Consider the following 18663-nt stretch of genomic DNA (forward strand, 5'->3'; position numbering starts at 1 on the left):
CCCCTTTTCCTTAACATGATTATTGAGGGTTTTCAGAGGAAGCATAAGGAATTTTCTTTTTAACTTACAAGGGCCCATAGTACTTGTAAATTTGTTTTTACTACCCAAGAGCAGGAAATAAGAACTATTTAGAAGAGCTGATCCGAGCAGCACCTTCACCTGGAATGGGGTGTACAAGGTCTAGTCAGGGAGATGCGCCCACTTTCAGCCCCTAAATCCTTCCAGGGGAGGACTCAGGAAAGAGAAAGGCCATGTCCTGTCTTTTGCTCCGTGTTGCCTTGGTCTCATTTGGGGCCATGACTCTCCAACATGGAAAGTAGGATTTGATCGAATGTTAAAATGAGAGACAGGAACCAGGAGAGATACAGGTGATACAAGACCGCAGATGGAATTTCCCAGCAGAGCAGAAAACCCAGCTGCCTTACCAGGAGCTGCCAAGTAATAAAGGCAGGAAGGAAAACTTTGGATTTTGCAGAGAAAGATTGAGTGATCTTATTATTAGCTCAAAATACTTCCTACCAGGTATCTTGTATTTATAGGAGGGGGAAATGGCTGAAGGTGCTGAAAGGGACATGAGAGGATTTTCCCCTAGTCACACACATAAGATAGCAACTGTACCTCTGAAACAAATAATACATTATATGTTAAAAAAAAAAAAAGATAGTAGGAAGGGAAAAATGAAGGGGGGGGGAATCGGAGGGGGAGACGAACCATGAGAGACTATGGACTCTGAGAAACAAACTGAGGGTTCTAGAGGGGAGGGGGGTGGGGGGATGGGTTAGCCTGGTGATGGCTATTAAAGAGGGCAAGTATTGAATGGAGCACTGGGTGTTATATGCAAACAATGAATCATGGAACACTACATCAAAAACTAATGATGTAATGTATGGTGATTAACATAACATAATAAAATAAAATTTAAAATAAATTAATTAATAAAAAAAAGATAGCAACAGGGCTGGGAGCAGATCCCAGCCTCAGGGCACAATCAGGCATTTTCACCTTAGCCATGACCTCCTCCTCGCAGCACCTCAGGTTCTGAAATGTCCGCTAAAGCTATGAAAGAAAATTAATCTGGGGAAGAACAAGAGGTCTTATTTTATCATTGTTCCAGTCCCCACTAGTCCTCACTACTACAGTTGTGGAGATGACATGCCGGGTCCATGAAAATCACGGGCCCAGACAAAACAGAAAGCGGAGATTTAGAGGAGCCCCTGACCTGGAGGGTGACAGAAGGTGCAGGGTAAAGTGTTGTTTGTGACAATGCCCAAGATTTGAGGCAGCATAGTGCAGGGCAGCAGAGCCATCCTGGGACTGGCATTTATTATTATTCCAAAAGGCTAAGATTTACTTCTTGGTAATTTCTTATTTCTTTATTTACTAAGTAGGCTCCACACCCAGCCCGGAGCCCGACGTGTAGCTGGAACTTGAGAGCCTGGGATCCAGACCTGAGCTGAAATCAAGAATCATTGATCGCCCAACTGACTGAGCCACCCAGGCGCCCCTATTTCTTGGTAATTTCTATCAGCAAAAAGTGACATATAGAAAAGGGTTGTCCCAATATTCAAATACAAGTCAATGAGTGGACTAAAACAGAGTTTGGAATAACAACCTTAAAATGTTTTACTAAGTAGCCACAGTGGTTTGCCCTGTGAGAGTGTCCTAGGCACAAGTCTTAGCCAGAAGCCACTTACTTGCCTAAGTAGATGCAGTACAGCTGACCCCTGAAGAGCCTAGGGGTTAGGGGCACCAACCACCCTCCCCCCTGTGGAGTTGAAAATCTATGTAAAACTTTTGACTCCTCCAAAACTTAACTACTTAACAGTGAGAACCATGAGAGGTCACTTTTCACTTGTGATAGCAATTTACCAGAGAGACTAACTGCTCATAAGGAGATGATTAGTGGATACTAGCAACACTTGAGCTCACCACAAAAGCAACAGGAGGTGGCTACTTAATTATAACAGTAGTACAGTATGTTCTAGAGTTAATTTTACACAGTTATGATTTAATACAGCATCTTTACATTTGTTTACATTTCCACTGCAAATGGTACCATGTACAGTCTACAAGTATTTGTGTGGGGGAGTTTAGTAAATGTTGACTTTTTATAATAGACTTGTGTATACTTTATGGTAGTAAATAAGATGGACTGGTATGTACATGTATTTTATGCATTTATGACATAGCTAACTTTTTCTTAAATTTTAAAAATATTTCTAGGCTATGTGGTTCATCTGCAAGTTTTTTCAGATTGTCGCAAATCCAGGGCACCTGGGTGGCTCAGTCGTTAAGCGTCTGCCTTTGGCTCAGGTCATGATCTCAGGGTCCTGGGTTCGAGCCCAGCATGGAGCTCCGCCCTCAGCAGGGAGTTTGCTTCTCCCTCGCCCTCTGCCCCTCCCCCCATGTGTGCTTGTTTTCTCTCTCTCTCTCTCTCTCTAATAAATAAATAAAATCTTTTAGATTTCATTTATTTATTTGACACAGAGAGAGAGAGAGGGAGAGAGTACAAGCCAGGGGGAGAGCCAGAGGGAGAGGCAGAAGCAGACTTCCCACTGAACAGGGAGCCTGACACAGGGCTCGATCTGGGAACCCTGTGATCATGACCTGAGCCAAAGGCAGATGCCTAACCGACTGAGTCACCCAGGTGCCCCTAAATAAATAAAATCCTTTAAAAAATGTATTACAAATTGTCACAAATCCCCCCGACATTTTCCAATATACTTATTGAAAAAAGTCTGCATATAACAAAACACCTGTTGTTCAAGGGTCAGCTATACTTCCAAATGACAGTGGTGCTGTCTGTTGGAGCTGATATGTTTGAAAGCAAGAGTGAGACTCTAGAAGAAACCCTGAGGTCAACATAAAGACTATTGAGGAGACTCGTTAGGTATGTTAGGAAACTTTAAATTTGTCTTGTATTGAGATCAATTCTATGGGGTGCAACTTCTGGTTAATGGAATATAGCCAGGATATTTTTGTACCAATCAGAGAATATGAGATCTTCTTGGCTTAAACTTTTTTTTTTTTTTTAAAGATTTTATTATTTAAGTAACCTCTTCACCCAACGTGGGGCTCCAACTCACAACCCCAAGATCAAGAGTCCCATGCTCAGGGCACTTGGGTGGCTCAGTTGGTTAAGCGTCTGCCTTCAGCTCAGGTCATTATCCCAGGGTTCTGGGATCGAGCCCCACATGGGCTCCCTGCTTAGCGGGGAGCCTTCTCCCTCTCCCTCTACCGCTCCCCCTGCCTGTGCTTGCTCTCTCCCTCTCCCTCTCTGTCAAATAAATAAAATCTTAAAAAAAAAAAAAAGCGCAAAGCACAGTTTTGTCATCATTTCAGTCACAGACCTGTATTGTGGAGGTAGGCTCTAAGTGGCAGCCATCTGAGACCATAAGAGAAGCTCAGGGGCAGAGCTTTCCAATTCCGGTGTAGGGCTGAGATGGAGACAAGACACTGCATTGAGGTGCTTGAAGCAGCAGGGAGAATTAAAGGAGTGATTTCAGACTTTTTCCTTCATCCTAGAACTGTGGGGGTAATTAACCAGAAAGCTATAAAGTAATTTCATTGCTTCAGAGAAAACATGAGCGGTATTTTTGTTAATCTCTAATTTTACTTCTTTAAACTGTACTTCAAAAATAAAATTGAGGGGCGCCTGGGTGGCTCAGTTGGTTAAGCGACTGCCTTCGGCTCAGGTCATGATCCTGGAGTCCCTGGATCGAGTCCCGCATCGGGCTCCCTGCTCGGCAGGGAGTCTGCTTCTCCCTCTGACCCTCCCCCCTCTCATGTGCTTGCTCTCTCTCATTCTCTCTCTCAAATAAATAAATAAAAAATCTTTAAAAAAAAAAAATAAAATAAAATAAAATTGTGTGGGAAAACTTTATGTTTTCCTGTCGTTTGCATTGCTTTGTGTCTAGGAAATTACAAATGCCCATAACAATCGTTCCTTGCCCTGGCACATCACCTGGGAAGCTTTTAGATACCGATGCCTGAGTCCCATCCCGGTTCGATTAAATCAAAATGTCTAGAAGTGATCAAAATCTCCAGGCATTAGTGATTTTTAAAAATTCCCCAGGTCGTTCTATGTGCAGTCAAAGCTGAGAACTGTTTTAGAGCCTCATACTGATATATTAAAACGAGGCTAAAAAGATGTCTAGCAACAATTGGTGTGCCTACATCCTTTACAACCAGTGTAGCTGGACCCACTAATGACATTTATCCAGCCCCTAAACTTGTACTGCCCTTCCACAGTCAATAGAGGAAACACCCCCAACGTCTCTTCCTTCCCCTTGAAATAAACCTCTAGTTGGCCGGGGAGGAGGGGGCCTGGGGGTCTGGTCCACCCATGCCTTTGGGTTCCGGGGAAGCGCTTGGGCCAGGCCGCGACGCAAGAGAAGGCTGTGCGGGATGAGGCAAATCCTGTCCCGGGTCAGGCCCCGCCCCCGACTTTGCCAGGATTGCGCGCCCCGCCCCGCCCCAGAGTGCCGCAGGCGGCAGCGAGCTGCGGACTACAGTTCCCACAATGCACCCCGGGGCGGGCAGGGCTGGGCCGAGCGGCTGGAGCCGGGCCTCCGCCACGAGAGGCCGGCGAAGGCTGTCTTCCTGGGCCGGAGGCCGGGCGAGGGGCGGTGGGAGGGGGCGGTGGCCCGCACAGTGGCCATGTCTGCGTCCGCAGGGGGCCGTGGCCCCGCGAACCTGCGCCCTCAGTCCAGGTCCCGCCGGGCACCCGTGCTCTCCCGGGGGTCCGGCAGAGTGCAGTGACCGGCAATCTCTGTGCGTCCAGGGCCCCCCGGAGAAACAGGTGAGTACGACTGCCAACCCACGTGGCCTGGGGCTACCGAGAGACTGGAGAGCTGTCATCCTTGGAGCGAGGGGCTTGAAGAGAGGGCGCCCCTGCTGCCTACGCTGCCATTTGCGGTAGGAGGTCTTAGTCTCTTTGGGGTGCCTTAGCCGGTTGGCCCCCAGATGGAGAATACAAAAGGCGAGGACCGGAATCCTTCCTTTGGCTGGGAGGGCAAAGTCCTGTAGGGGCCAGTAGCCAGGTAGGACCCGCCCCCCAAGGCACCCCCTCCCCAATAAAGTCCTCTCAAAGATCGGCAGAGGTGACTGTGGGGTGAGCGGGGCAGCTCCTGGAAGTGTCCTGAGGCTTTGGACTTTGCTCTCAAGGGTGCCCTGGCTCAGATAACACGTCTGCTCCTTGTACTGAGTGAGCAGCCCTTTCTGGGTTCCAGTTTGCTGGGGGAGGGTGAGCAGCCTTTGTCAGAGAGGGGAGTGGCCACCAGCAGTGACAAGTACCAGGCCATGCTCTCAGCAGGAGTAGGCATCCTGCTGAAACAGCTACAGCACAGCCTCACCAGGGCCCTGTCTGCCACGCACCCATGCATCCTGGCACCACCCTCCCATTTGGAGCCCACTCCCAAAGGAGTCAAAGAGAACAGAGCACTTTTTAAGCAGGAAGAGGGAGCAACAGTGGTAGGGAGCCAGTAGGGAGGGGCTCTTGAAGGCTTTACCTGCTCCAGGGTGGGCACAGAAGGGCTGATGGACCCAGCCTCTTTGATGACATTGCTTGTGGGCACAGCAGAGCACTTCTAGGTAAAGTAGCATGCCCTGGGGGCTTTTAGAGAGGCTGCCTGAGAAGGGGCCCCAAGGGCACATATGGGACTGGTTCCAAGAGACCTCTCTTGCTTAATGGCTTCAGGCCCAGCCTCCCAGGAGCTTCAGTCATGCAGGTTATGGCTCCAGTGGGGGTTGGGGTGGGGTTTGCTGTGAGTCACTCACCCTCCCTGCCTAGTTTCCAGAGTAAGTGTCCAGAGAACTGTTTGCTTCATCAGGACTTCTGGCTGGATCCCCAGATTGGCCTTGGAGATGCTGAGGTGCTACATGATTTCAGGTAGCAGGGGAACTATTGTAAAGGAAGCCACTGCTAGCCCCAGCCAGCTGACCCTGTCCTCACTCCATGCATGTACCATGCTGGGTACCCCTCAGCCACACTAGGCTCAGTCACCTGAAGCCCACAAGGGATTGGTGGGTAGTGGGCCCCCAAGACATTGGGCAAGTTGCTGTAGACCTTGTTTGGGCCTTTGAGCCAAAGGTGCAAGGCACAGAGCAGGGGCACGTGGCCGACCAAAGAGTTCAACTTGGGAGAGACTTCCAGGAGCAGCAGAAAACCAATAGTCTGTTCCTACAACGTCAAGCCCAATGAAGAGCCAGTAAGCCTGGAGGAACTCCCAGTCCTAGGCCCACAGACATCTCTTTGGCTGGACATCACAGGTGGCTCACTTCAGGCCAGAGCCTACCTGGCTTCATGAGGTCAGAATCATGTTTTCCCCAGCCAGCTCACTCAGGGCCTCGTTCAGGGTGAGCCAGCTCTCAAAGGACTGACTTATGGGGCAGAAACCACTGGATCTGTCTGTAAGTGCAGCTACATATGGTCTGAATGCTAAGTAAAAATAATCATGTTGTGCTAATGGCAGCAGCTGAGTGTACAAGTGCCTACTCTGTGCCAGGGTAACCAAATTACATAGATTATCTCATTTAATCCTCCCACAACCCAGGGAACCAGTACTATCATTATCCCCATTTTATAGATGAGAAAACTAAAGACTTATAAAACCAAACCAGGTTCATCCAGGTCCCTCTGACTCCAGGGCCATTGTTCTTGAGCACTTGACTACTACCAAACACAAATCTTCTCCACAGGCAGGGATCTCCAGAGGCTGCATTATAACTGGATGTTCTTTGGGCGCCTGGGTGGCTCAGTTGGTTAAGCGACTGCCTTCGGCTCAGGTCATGATCCCAGGGTCCTGGGATCGAGTCCCACATCGGGCTCCCGGCTCAGCGGGGAGCCTGCTTCTCCCTCTGACCCTCTCCCCTCTCATGCTGTTTCTCTCTCGCTCGCTCTCCAATAAATAAATAAAAAAAAAAAAAAAAAAAAATCTTTAATAACTGGATGTTCTTTGAGGATCTTTCACCTTTTCCCTCCCAAAGTTTTTATCTAGCAAATGTTGATTAAACTCTTCCTGTGTGTGGAGCTGACATATTGAAATTTGTGGCAGGTCACAGGGTGACCTTCAATGTAGAAAAATGAAGCAGGGCAAAAGGGGTGAGAATCAGGGATATTGCAGGAAGGCCTCTCTGATAGGTAACACTTGAGCAACAACCTGAAGGAAGTGAGAGAGCGGGTCATGTCAATATCTAGCCCAAGCAGTGGACTAGGTAAGGTGGGGGCCAGAGGGAAAGGCAGGGAGACATGGTCCAGGCAGAAAGCTCAGCAAGGGCAAAGTTCTGAAGTAAAAAAATGCTCAGGATTTACATTTACATTTACATTATCCTAAAGGAAATCCACGAGATCATTGTAGCTGGGCTGAAGTAAAACGAGTGGGGGAAGGGATAGGAGATGAGGTCAAAGAAGTAATGGTGGGGCGGGGGGGGGGGGGGGGGGGAAGATAGAGCGGGGCCTGTGCACTGCTGTGAGGAAATTTGGCTTTCTCATTGAATGAATGGGAACCATTACAGAGTTGTGAGCAGGGGAAGTACATGACCTGACTTCTTTTTCAAGAGGATCACTTTGAGTGCTGTGCGAGGGAAAGACTGTGCAGGGACAAAGGCAGAAATGGGGAGACTGGTTAAAAGACAGGTGCGACACTCCTAGAGAGAGAATGGTAGCCTGGACCAATGTGGTAGTGGTGGCAGTGATGAGCAGTGGTTGGATTCTGGATATGGGTATTTCCCATTTAACATCGTAATCTACAAAAGTTGGGCATTATGTCTGGAATCACTAACTTAGTGTCTGTTTCCCATTATTTTAAATGGGGAAAAGTATAATGCTTCCCTCATCAATCCCAAATCCCTAATTTTCTAAAATGGTACTAAATCCCAGGAAAAATATATGCCTAGTAAGTTATAGTGTTAGGATATAAAATGCTTAAAGCATTTCCTCCTGATCACCAAACACTGTTTGCTGCTTTGATGCAGTATCATGGCCTCTTTCAGTACCTGCAACAGCCACGATGCAAGTAAACCCCTTTTGTTGCCACTCCACTCCACTGTCTGATTTGGAATATAATTTGAGACTTTAAATGCACATTACTTTGATTAAAATCTAGATCAAGTTCTGATGATGTAAATATGCATTTTTTTTCTGTATAAACATAAGCTGAATCAATACAAGTTTGTTGTATTAGTTATCTATTGCTGTGTAACAAATTACCCCAAAACTTACCAGCTTAACACAATAATAAATATTTATTATTTCGCGCAATTCCTATGGGGATTTGGGAGGAATTTGGGAGCAGCTTAGCTGGATGGTTCAGGCTCAGATTCTCTCATGACACTGCAATCATCAGAAGGCCTGACTGGGGCCAGATGATTTGCTTCCAGGATTGCTCACTCACGTGACTGGCATATTTGATACTGCCTGTTTGCAGGTCTCAGTTTCTTGCAATGAGGTTCTCTCTGTAGGGCTGCTCAAGTGTCCTCACAACATGGCTAATGGCTCTACCTGAAGAGGGTGATCCAAGAGAGAAAGGCAGCAGCCACAGTATCTTTTATGACCTAGCCTCAGAAACCCACATTGTCATTTTCACATTATCCTATTGGTTATATAGATCAGCCCTGTTCGGTGTGGAAGGAGAGTACACAAAGGCATGAATAGCAGGAGTTGAGGATCACTGGGGACCATCTTGAAGGCTGGCTACCACAGTTGGGTATTAAAAACTAAAAGGAATTCTATGGGGAAAATATTAACAAGAGTGACATTTTGCTGGGTGCACCTGTATTCTAAAGTACAGGTGACAGGATTTGCTAGTGGTTCGGTATATGAGGTGTGAGCAAAAGAGATGACTCCAAGATCATTTTCTGAATAACTGAAAGGATGACGTCTTTCATGGAGATGGATAAAACTCTGGGAGGAATAAGTGGGGGTTTTTTGTTTGTTTGTTTTTAAGATTTTATTTATTTATTTGACAGAGATAGAGACAGTGAGAGAGGGAACACAGGCAGGGGGAGTGGGAGAGGGAGAAGCAGGCTTCCCGCTGAGCAGAGAGCCTGATGTGGGGGCTCGATCCCAGGACCCTGGGATCATGACCTGAGCCAAAGGCAGACACTTAACAACTGAGCCACATAGGCGCCCATGGGAGGAATAAGTTTTTAAGAGGATGATCAGGAACTCAGTTTTGGACATAGAACTTTGAGATACTGTAAGACATCCAAGGGCAGGCATCAAGTAGACAGTTAAATGTGTGTGCTTCTAGAAGTCAGAAGAGAGATTGGCACTGGAAATAAAAAATTGGAATCATTAATGTATCAATGGAATTTAAAACCATGAGACTGAATAAGATCACCAGTAGACTGAATGAGGACAGGGAAGAGATCTAAGGACTGAAATCTGCGTTCCCTAACTGTCAGAAGAACTGCAAAAAGGACTTAGAAGAAATGGTCCATGAGATAGGAGGAGAACCAAGGAAGGAGAGTGGTGTACCAGAAGCCAAGAAGAAAAAAATGTTTCAAAAGAGAGGAAATGATCAAGTGTATCCGCTGCAACTGAGTGAAGTGAGATGATCCTGAAGTCAACTGGCAACCTTGATAGGAACAGTGTTACTAGAGTAATGGAGACACAAGTCTAGTTGGAATGGCTTCAAGAGTGAGTGGGAGAAGTGGAGAGGCTGTGGCAGATTTACTTCTTGATTACCAAATATCCACGACTCTCCACATTTCCCAGTCCCTCTGGCTACGTGACTAGTTCTGGCCAATCTGGGCTTTGAAGTATTTAAGAGCTCATACATGACCTTCTAAGCCCTGTCTTCCACTGCCCAGTGATGTGGGAAAAGTACGTATTCCAATGGCAGAGCTATGAGATGCAAGTAACTTGGATTCCTGAATCACTGCTTGGAAGGGAGCTGAATTACTACCAGACCCATGGTAGATTTTGTGTGAGCAAAAAATAAGCCTTTATGTGTAAAGCCTCTGCCATTTTGGCATTCATTTGTTATACAACATAATCTAGCCCACCTGACTAATTAAACTCCAAGTATTATTTACAATTTTGAGGTTTGATTGTTTTATAAAGGGCAGCAAAAAAAATGGGGTGGAACCTAGAGGGAGGTTTGTTTTAACTTTTTAATTGAAATAAGACAGACGTAAAGTTCACAAATCATAAGTACAGCTCAGTCGATTATAACGGAGTAAACACACCCCAGGGAAGGTGTCTTGAAAATGGACGAAGCGTCAGCATATTGGTGATGGATAGGGGAGAAGGGGAAACCAATGATCTAGGAGAGAGGGACAGCTGCTGAAGCCATGCGCTGTGCTTGTGAGGGCGAGAGGGCTAGAGTGGGGGAGTTTGCCCCCGCTGGAGCACAAGAGCTCATCTTCAGTGAGAAGGAAGGCAACGTCTGACAGGTGAGGTGAGCTGGTGGTGGGAATCTTGGAAGTTCTCTTTGGCTATCACGGATAGCGCTGAGTGAGCGTGGGAGAAGCAGGTGAGGCAAGTTTGAGAAGAGAGAAGGTGTAAACTGACCAGTGGAGTGGGAAAGTGAGGCGACATAGAAATGTGGTAATTGTTTTTTTTTAAGATTTTATTTATTTACTTGTCAGAGAGAGCGTGCGAGAGAGAGCACAAGCATGGGGAGTGGCAGGCAGAGGGAGAAGCAGGCTCCCTGCTGAGCAGGGAGCCTGATGCGGGGCTCAATCCCAGGACCCTGGGATCAGGACCTGAGCCGAAGGCAGATGCTTCACCGACTGAGCCACCCAGGCGCCCCAGAAACGTGGTAATTTAAAGCAATGGTTCTGGACCTTCTCCTTGGAAGGAAGCACGTAGCAATCCAGGTTTCCATCCAGGGAGCCAGGTCCAGAAGCCCTGGCCACAGCCCTGGGACTGTCAGTAGCAGCTTGCCCTCTGCCTGGACTCGGACAGACTCACCTCTCTGGGGTCACTCTCTCTTCATGTAGCAGTGCAGGCCCCAATCTGGCCTTTAGGGTAGCTTGTGAAAGAATGGTCTCCAAGGTTCTCATGGGGCCTGTGTCTTCTTGCGGAAGACCTAGCCATGCCCTTGTTACTGTAGCACCCACTGCCCTGGCCTCTGTGGTGTTACAATGGTTGTTTTGGCCTGTTTGGGATTTCTCCCATGGCTCTCCATCTCTGTCTCTGAGCAGACCTTTCTGAACAGGTTGCTGTTGAGGGCAAGTAGCCTCTTAGTTACTCTGGCCCTTTGTCAGACAAGGGGGCCCAAGGTGGTGCTCATGCTAGGAACCATCACTCTTGATTGTCCTGATGGATGGGATTAGTGGCCTAGAAAATCCACAAAGGTGGCTGTTCCCAAATGATGTTTCTTTGGTCCGACTCTATGTGGGGTGGTGCTGTGGGCCAGGGGTGCCCAGCCTTCACTTGTGCGATGCTCCAGGTTCAGTGCAGGAATGGCCACTGGGATGCCCTGTCTGTTTTGCACATTGAACTTCTGCAAAAGACTCATTTGAAGAAAGGATTCCATAGCTTCCAACAAAGATGACAAAACAAAAGGAGCTTGAAAGTCAGTTCTTTGGGTACATACAGGAGCTCCCTGATAGGAGCTCTGGTGGGATGGGGCTGGGGGGTCTGAGAGTGCTCGTGGATACAGACAACCTGGGACCACACAAATGCGAGTGATGGGGACGCCGTCTCTTTGAGATTGCTCTCTTCGTGAACATTTTTGAGCACCTACTTCACGCCAGGCTCAGGGAGGAGCCGTTTGCCCAAGGTTGCAGAGTTAGTGGGAAACAAGGTCTCAGTTATTCCCTATGACTCTGCCCTAGGAAGGCAGGGATGGGGTCACTAACACCAGTCCCTCCCAGGCCCCTGGCCTGCCTGCATGACCTCTTCATGAGTCTCTGGTCTTTGCTGCCCTTCTAGCCTATCCAGCCAGATCTCTCTTCACGAAAGGGTCAGTGCCTCAGATGGAACCCCTCCCCTGGGAATGTATATTGCCCCCCAAGTGAAGGCCCTTCAGCTTGCCATTCAGGGGCCCAAGGGATGACTCCAGGTGAGCCATCCAATTTCATTATCCCTGCCATCCACTCCCAGCCACCTCCACCAGGCCCAGAGATCAAGCTGAGTCTGTCCTGGCCATCAGGTGGGCACTGAGAACCGTCATGTCTCTAGTTGTTTGTAATTTGTAAGGCAAGCCCCGGTGCCAAAATCAGAAAGTACAACAGTGTATTCGGAAAAAAGCCAGCCTGAAGACAAGCGTGTTCTTTCTTTGCAAATATCCAGGAAGCACTATTGGTCTACCCAGTTTTGAATGGGGAAATGTTCGTGGTAGGATGTGTGCTGAAAGACAGCAGGATACAGAATTGTTTCAATTCCCAGCTCCCAGCTTCCTTCCTGTTGTGACATCAGGCAAGGTATCTAAACTCTCCCAACCTCAGTCCCTTGATCTATAAAGCTAGCCTGAGACACGGGCACCTGCCCCAGGGCGGAGTGATTAGGCTTGGATAACTGTCTACTGAACTTCTTAGCACACTGCCTTGGCGCTCAATGTTAGCTGCTGTTATCAGTTTGTAAAAAAAAAAAAAAAAAAAAAAAAATTATTTACCTTTTATGTACATTAAAAAAAAACTGGGAGGAAATACACCAAAATGGGAACAGTGAAAGATCCTGAAAGGTGGGAGAATGGTGACATTTCTTTCTTTAGACCTTGTTGTATTTTCCAAGTTTTCTACAGTGAGTAGGTACAATGAATTCTTTCTTCCTTTTCTATTTAGAAAAAGAACAACATACTTCATTTTTTAGAGGGGACTACTCATAACCCATTCCCCAGAGGTTTGAGCTAGTTGGGTCCTGGTGAGGGACGCTTTCCTGTACTTACCACGTTAATTATGCCAGTGACTCCTGCCAATAGCACCTTCCCCCTTAGCCTCGATGACACCTTTGTTTGCCCCACAGGCGAGCCTGAAGGATGGCTGCTGACATGCAGAGGAAGAGAAGCAGCGAATGCCCTGATGGCACATTGGCTCCTTCTGATGGGCAGAGTATGGAGAGAGCTGAGAGCCCCACACCAGGACTGGCTCAGGGAATGGAGCCAGGTACGGGCAGAGTGTGCAGCTCCAGGAAGCTGACAGTGAGAGCAGCCTCCAGGGCCACTGGGATTCCCAACCAGTCTTTCGCTCCCACTCATTCACGTATTTGTTCAGTCACTCCTGGGCTATTTGTCAGGTGCCGGGGATACTGCAGGGAACTGGGCTCAGTCCGGCTGTGTCCGGCCTTCCTCTCCATTTCGTGTTGGGCTACTCACCCTGTGCCAGCCTGGGTCCTCCTCCTGTTCCCTGGGTCTGCAGTGTACTTTCCTGGCTCCTTCTCCCTCCCTCAGCTCTCAGCTTAAGTATCACCTCCTCACAAGTCAGGCCTGCCTGCTCTGACCATGCCCTATACGGGATACTCATTATTTTGTAACTTTATGTGTTTATGTGTGTATTGCACGTCTCTCGTCCCCAAGATCGTGAGCTCTTTGAGCACAGAGTGGTTGTATCCCCAATACCTAGTAGAGTACCGAACTCCTCGTAGAGACTCAAAATATATCTGTTGAATTATTCTGTCAAAAAAAAATCAGTAAAGGAGAACTGACATGGTCCCTGCCTTAGGGGAGCCACAAGCTAGTGGGGCCATTACACTGGAGTGGGTTAGGAACTATGGCCTGAGCAGAGTCAGGGAGACTTCTCGCAGGGAGAGAGAGTCACTGAACGCAGGAACCCCACTGCGGTGGGGGAGAAGGGTAACAACTGACAAGTGGCACAAGAGAAGTCAAGGAGGGAGATGTGACAGAGTGCCTAGGGTTGGAGGTCAGGTGAGGAGGTAACTAACGTTTTTGCTAAGAGCTGAAGTGTGACAAGGAGCTGGCCATATGAGGAGGTTCCAGTGTCTTCCAGGCAGAGGGAACAGCAGGTGCAGAGGCCCTGAGGTGGGTGGGGGTGTGTTGAGGGTGTCCAAAGAGCAGGTGGATGAAGGTCAGTGTGAGTGGAATGGGTAAGGACTGTGAGATGAGAGTGAGAGAAGCAAGCAGATACCAGCCGCCCCCGCAGCCATGAGGGGTTTGGGTCTTAGTCCCAGCGTGATGGGCGGAGACTGGTGGGCTCTCAGTGGCAGGGAGGCATAACTCACAGTAGGCAGTAGTAGGAGGGAACAGCGGCCTGTCTCGCCAGGACAGGCAGTGAGGCTAGAGTGCCATATTAGGCACCTTGCTGGTAAGGTGGTCTGCCAGCGGGTCCTGCTCTAAGCACCAGTGCTTTTGGCCGGCAGGTGCCGGGCAGGAGGGTGCCATGTTCGTCCATGCCCGTTCCTACGAGGACCTGACGGAATCGGAGGATGGGGCAGCTTCTGGGGACAGCCCTAAGGAGGGTGTTGGGGGTCCCCCCCCACTGCCTGCAGACATGCGCCAGATCAGCCAGGACTTCAGTGAGCTGAGCACCCAGCTGACGGGTGTGGCCCGAGACCTGCAGGAGGAGATGCTGCCAGGAAGCTCTGAGGACTGGCCAGAGTCTTCAGGGGCAGTTGGGCGGCCAGCCACGGAACCCCCCAGGGAGGGCACAGGCGAGGGGGATGACGAGGAGGCTGCTGAGGCATGGCGACTGCACCAGAAGCACGTCTTTGTGCTGAGCGAGGCGGGGAAGCCTGTGTACTCCCGCTATGGGTCAGAGGAGGCGCTTTCCAGCACCATGGGTGTCATGGTGGCCCTGGTGTCCTTCCTGGAGGCAGACAAGAATGCCATTCGTTCTATCCACGCAGGTGAGCCACCTGGAAAGGGGGGCAGGGAGGGCTCCCCTGGCCAGGGTTAATTCATAGCAGGTCCTGGATCCCCGGGGACTAGAGAGGCCTGGGATGTGCTATGTGAAGGGGTCCAAGGGCCATCCCTCCGCCTCACTGGGCTTCAGTATTGTCATCTGAACATGGATAGCAACACCGCCTGCCTGATAGGGCTATTGTGAGGGCCAGAGGTGGCTCTGGTGTGGGCTTTGCCCTTGGAGAGAACCAGAAGTCGGGGGAGGTGACCAAAAAGCCCCAGGTCCTGGCTCTTGCCGTTTAACACAAGCATGTTTTTCTGAAGTGCTCACTGCATTTTGGCTGGTGCCAGTCTGTGAAGCAAGTGGAAGGGACAGGCCTGGAGTCCTCAGGGAAAGGGGACCTTGGGCTGCCGTTTTTATCTGCATCATCCTTAAGTCCCTACTGTGTGCAGAGCTCTGAGGGAGGGTGGAGAGGATGTAGAAGGCGACAAGCTGCGTAGGAAGCCAGGGCTCCGAGGGAGCTGGGCAAGGCCAATCCAGGAGGGCTTCCCGGAGAAGCTGACACCCCCTCCCCCCCTTCAGATGGCTACAAGGTAGTGTTCGTGCGCCGGAGCCCACTGGTGCTGGTGGCAGTGGCGCGCACGCGGCAGTCGGCGCAGGAACTGGCGCAGGAGCTGCTCTACATCTACTACCAGATCCTGAGCCTTCTTACGGGCGCGCAGCTGAGCCACATCTTCCAGCAGAAGCAGAACTACGACCTGCGGCGCCTGCTCTCGGGCTCGGAGCGCATCACCGACAACCTGCTGCAGCTCATGGCGCGAGACCCCAGCTTCCTCATGGGGGCGGCGCGCTGCCTGCCCCTGGCGGCGACAGTGCGCGACGCGGTGAGTGCCAGCCTGCAGCAGGCGCGTGCCCGCAGCCTCGTCTTCTCCATCCTGCTGGCGCGCAACCAGCTCGTGGCGCTAGTGCGCCGCAAGGACCAATTCCTGCACCCCATCGACCTGCACCTGCTCTTCAACCTCATCAGTTCCTCCTCGTCCTTCCGCGAGGGCGAGGCCTGGACGCCCGTGTGCCTGCCCAAATTTAATGCAGCCGGCTTCTTCCACGCACACATCTCTTACCTGGAGCCTGACACCGATCTCTGCCTGCTGCTCGTCTCCACCGACCGCGAGGACTTCTTTGCAGTCTCTGACTGCCGCCGCCGCTTTCAGGAGCGCCTGCGGAAGCGCGGAGCCCACCTGGCGCTGCGGGAGGCCCTGCGCACGCCCTACTACAGTGTTGCTCAAGTGGGCATCCCGGACCTGCGCCACTTCCTCTATAAGTCAAAGAGCTCGGGACTCTTCACCAGGTGAGGGAGGGCCTTGGGGACACTGCTTGAGGGAGATAGGGCTGGGGATGGGGAGAAGGATTGGTCCTGAGCCCTGATGCAGTCCTGAAGCTGACAGCTCCTCTGGGAATGGACTGACATGTTGGATCTGCTTCCCTCTGACATCAGGGACCCAGTCTCCCTATCCCTCTGTTCCCTATGGGCATACATCTCTCCACTTTGTTACCCAGAAGGCCTTGAAATACCCAATACACCCAGGGAAGGAAGCTGGAACCGAGGTCTCCTGGATCTCCTGCCCTGGAGCAAGTCTGCCTTAGGGGTCATTTTAGTCCAGGCCAGGAGGCACAGTACTCCTCCTCCAACAGAGGGGCTGGGGCCAGATGTGGCATCTTCGATCCTCCCATTACCCCTTTTTGGGTTCCCAAATCACTCTTCCTCCACTTCAGACCTGTCCCTCTGTCTTAGACACCTAAACTCAGATTGGCCTCTCCAAGGGAAGGTCACCAAAGATGCCATGAACTTGGGGGAGGGGGAAGAACAGGGCTCCAGTCTGGGTGGGCCTAGCCCTGTCCTGGAGAGTCTTCTGTGGTAGGTAGACAGTGCCCTATCCTGGGAGAACATTTCGAGGGTAGGACACATGGCAGAGTCTCCCTGACTAGGAATGGTTTGTTTCTGGGTCTCCAGAGAAGGCACCGGAAGTCATTTCTTTGCGAACCCCCCCCCCCCCATCTCCAGCCCTGAGATCGAGGCCCCGTACACCAGTGAAGAGGAGCAGGAGCGGCTGCTGGGCCTCTACCAGTATCTGCACAGCCGAGCCCACAATGCCTCCCGCCCACTCAAGACCATCTACTACACAGGCCCCAATGAGAACCTCCTGGCCTGGGTAAGGTGGCCCTGGGCTGGCCTGGGCTTTATCGGGATCCCAGGCAGTGGGCCTGAGGGCTACCTAACCTCAATGACTACCCTGTGCCCCCTCCTCCAGGTGACAGGTGCCTTTGAGCTCTACATGTGCTACAGCCCCCTGGGGACCAAGGCATCGGCCGTCAGTGCCATCCATAAGCTGATGCGCTGGATCCGCAAAGAAGAAGACCGCCTCTTCATCCTCACGCCCCTCACCTACTGATGGGAATGTGTGTGGGTTCAGCCCTCTTCGGCACACTGGGCCATGGAAGCCACGGGAGCCTCCACGTGGGCTGGCCTCTGTTGCCCAGGCAGCAGGTGGGGACCGTGGGTTGGTGCGTGCATTAAAGTGCTTTGGGAAAGACACTCGTTGGGCCTTGTCACTGGTCCCTTCACTCACCCACTCTCACTCACATACAAATACCGAATCCTTCTCCCTGGTCCTTGCCCGTGCTCCCCCACGCACAGGGCCACATGCACATTTGAGTCCTTCTCCTCCCTCCCTTGCACAGCATCAGGCCACCGGCACTCAGAGTCAAAACTGGGGCTGGGGCTCTCTGCATTCAGCTAAAGTCTTGCCACACATAAAGTGTTCTCCAGCACCTCCTGGCCTTGCACCCCACCGCCCCACCCCAACATTCAGTCGGAGCCCCGGTGCCTCCCCTCTCACTCCTAGGAGGGGCCCCCAGCGGTGTGCCCCAAAGGACCAGTCATACGCTCTGGGAGGTGTGGCTCTGCTTACTGGGCTGCAGTAGCTCAGCAGTAGCTGAGCTGAGTAAGATTCGGACGGTCAACTAGGGAGAGTCTGAGGCTTGGTACATGTGGGTGGGAGCCCTTGGTGACGTGGTCCAGTGTTCAGCTCAGACCTCAAGATTCAGAGTTCAGCTTCACCGTAGCTCTAGGCCTCTGGGGAAATTGTCCCAGCTTGAAGGGCTATCCACCTCAGCATCTGTACTTCCAGCCAGTACATTCCTCAGGATGGCCCCAGGAGTGAGCTGGAGGGCCTGCAAGAAGACCCAGCTGACTTCTGGGGAGAGGTGAACCCTGCCCTAGGAAGGGCAGATGCCACTAGGCACACTGGGCCCTCTTCAGCCACCCCATACCCTGGAATGGCCCCGCCCACGGGGGTCACTGTGGACATCCCTGGAGGCTCAGCAGTGAAGGCCCAGCCCCATTCACTCTATCCCGAGACCCTCTTTGGGCAGAACCCAAGGCACAGCTCAGAAAGCTTCTACCTTGCTGCTGGGGTGGGAGGTGGGGGGGGGGGCTTTTCCAGTTCTGCCACAACTTAACCATCTCATTGGCTAGGGGAGCAGAAGACCTGGGAAATGTTTATGGGAGAAGAGTGTCCACTGAGTATGGTCTTCAGACTGTAGAGTGAATCACCCTCATGTAGTCTCTGAGAGCTGGGCTAAGATACTCTGCCACTAAAAACAACCCGTGTTGGGAAAAGAAATTTGTGTGGGTAGCATGGGCCAAGGGTACACTGGAATGGTTCAATTGCTGTCCCAGGAAATGGCAGCATAGTCCCTGCCCTTGGCCCCATCCTGGATCACATTAGGATGGGTATGGCCGCAAGCCACCTGCCCTGACCCCAGAGTCCTTGGGGAACAGCCACAGGCTTGGTGGTGCTGCTCACCCTGCACATGTGCCCTAGGTCTCTTTTCTGCCTGTTCCTGCTTCTGTTT

At 50.9% G+C, this 18663-nt stretch overlaps 1 protein-coding gene across 2 annotated transcripts; it reads left to right on the plus strand.

Moving 5' to 3' along the window:
* The first annotated feature begins 4534 nt into the window (after window positions 1–4534).
* On the plus strand, window positions 4535–17341 carry MON1A (MON1 vesicular trafficking associated A). Of its 2 annotated transcripts, XM_036109529.2 has the most exons (6): window positions 4536–4801; window positions 12917–13056; window positions 14267–14752; window positions 15331–16096; window positions 16811–16958; window positions 17058–17341. In XM_036109529.2, exons 2-6 carry the CDS (start codon window positions 12930–12932, stop codon window positions 17196–17198), a joined length of 1668 nt encoding a protein of 555 aa, XP_035965422.1. In that variant the 5' UTR covers window positions 4536–4801; window positions 12917–12929; the 3' UTR covers window positions 17199–17341. The 2 variants fall into 2 exon arrangements, with proteins under 2 accessions (XP_035965423.1, XP_035965422.1); XM_036109530.2 differs by lacking the exon at window positions 16811–16958 and having other exon boundaries at window positions 4535–4801; window positions 17058–17193.
* Window positions 17342–18663: the final 1322 nt, after the last annotated feature.

Source organism: Halichoerus grypus, chromosome 1, assembly GCF_964656455.1.
Source record: "Halichoerus grypus chromosome 1, mHalGry1.hap1.1, whole genome shotgun sequence".
NCBI classification, from domain to species: Eukaryota; Metazoa; Chordata; class Mammalia; order Carnivora; family Phocidae; genus Halichoerus; species Halichoerus grypus.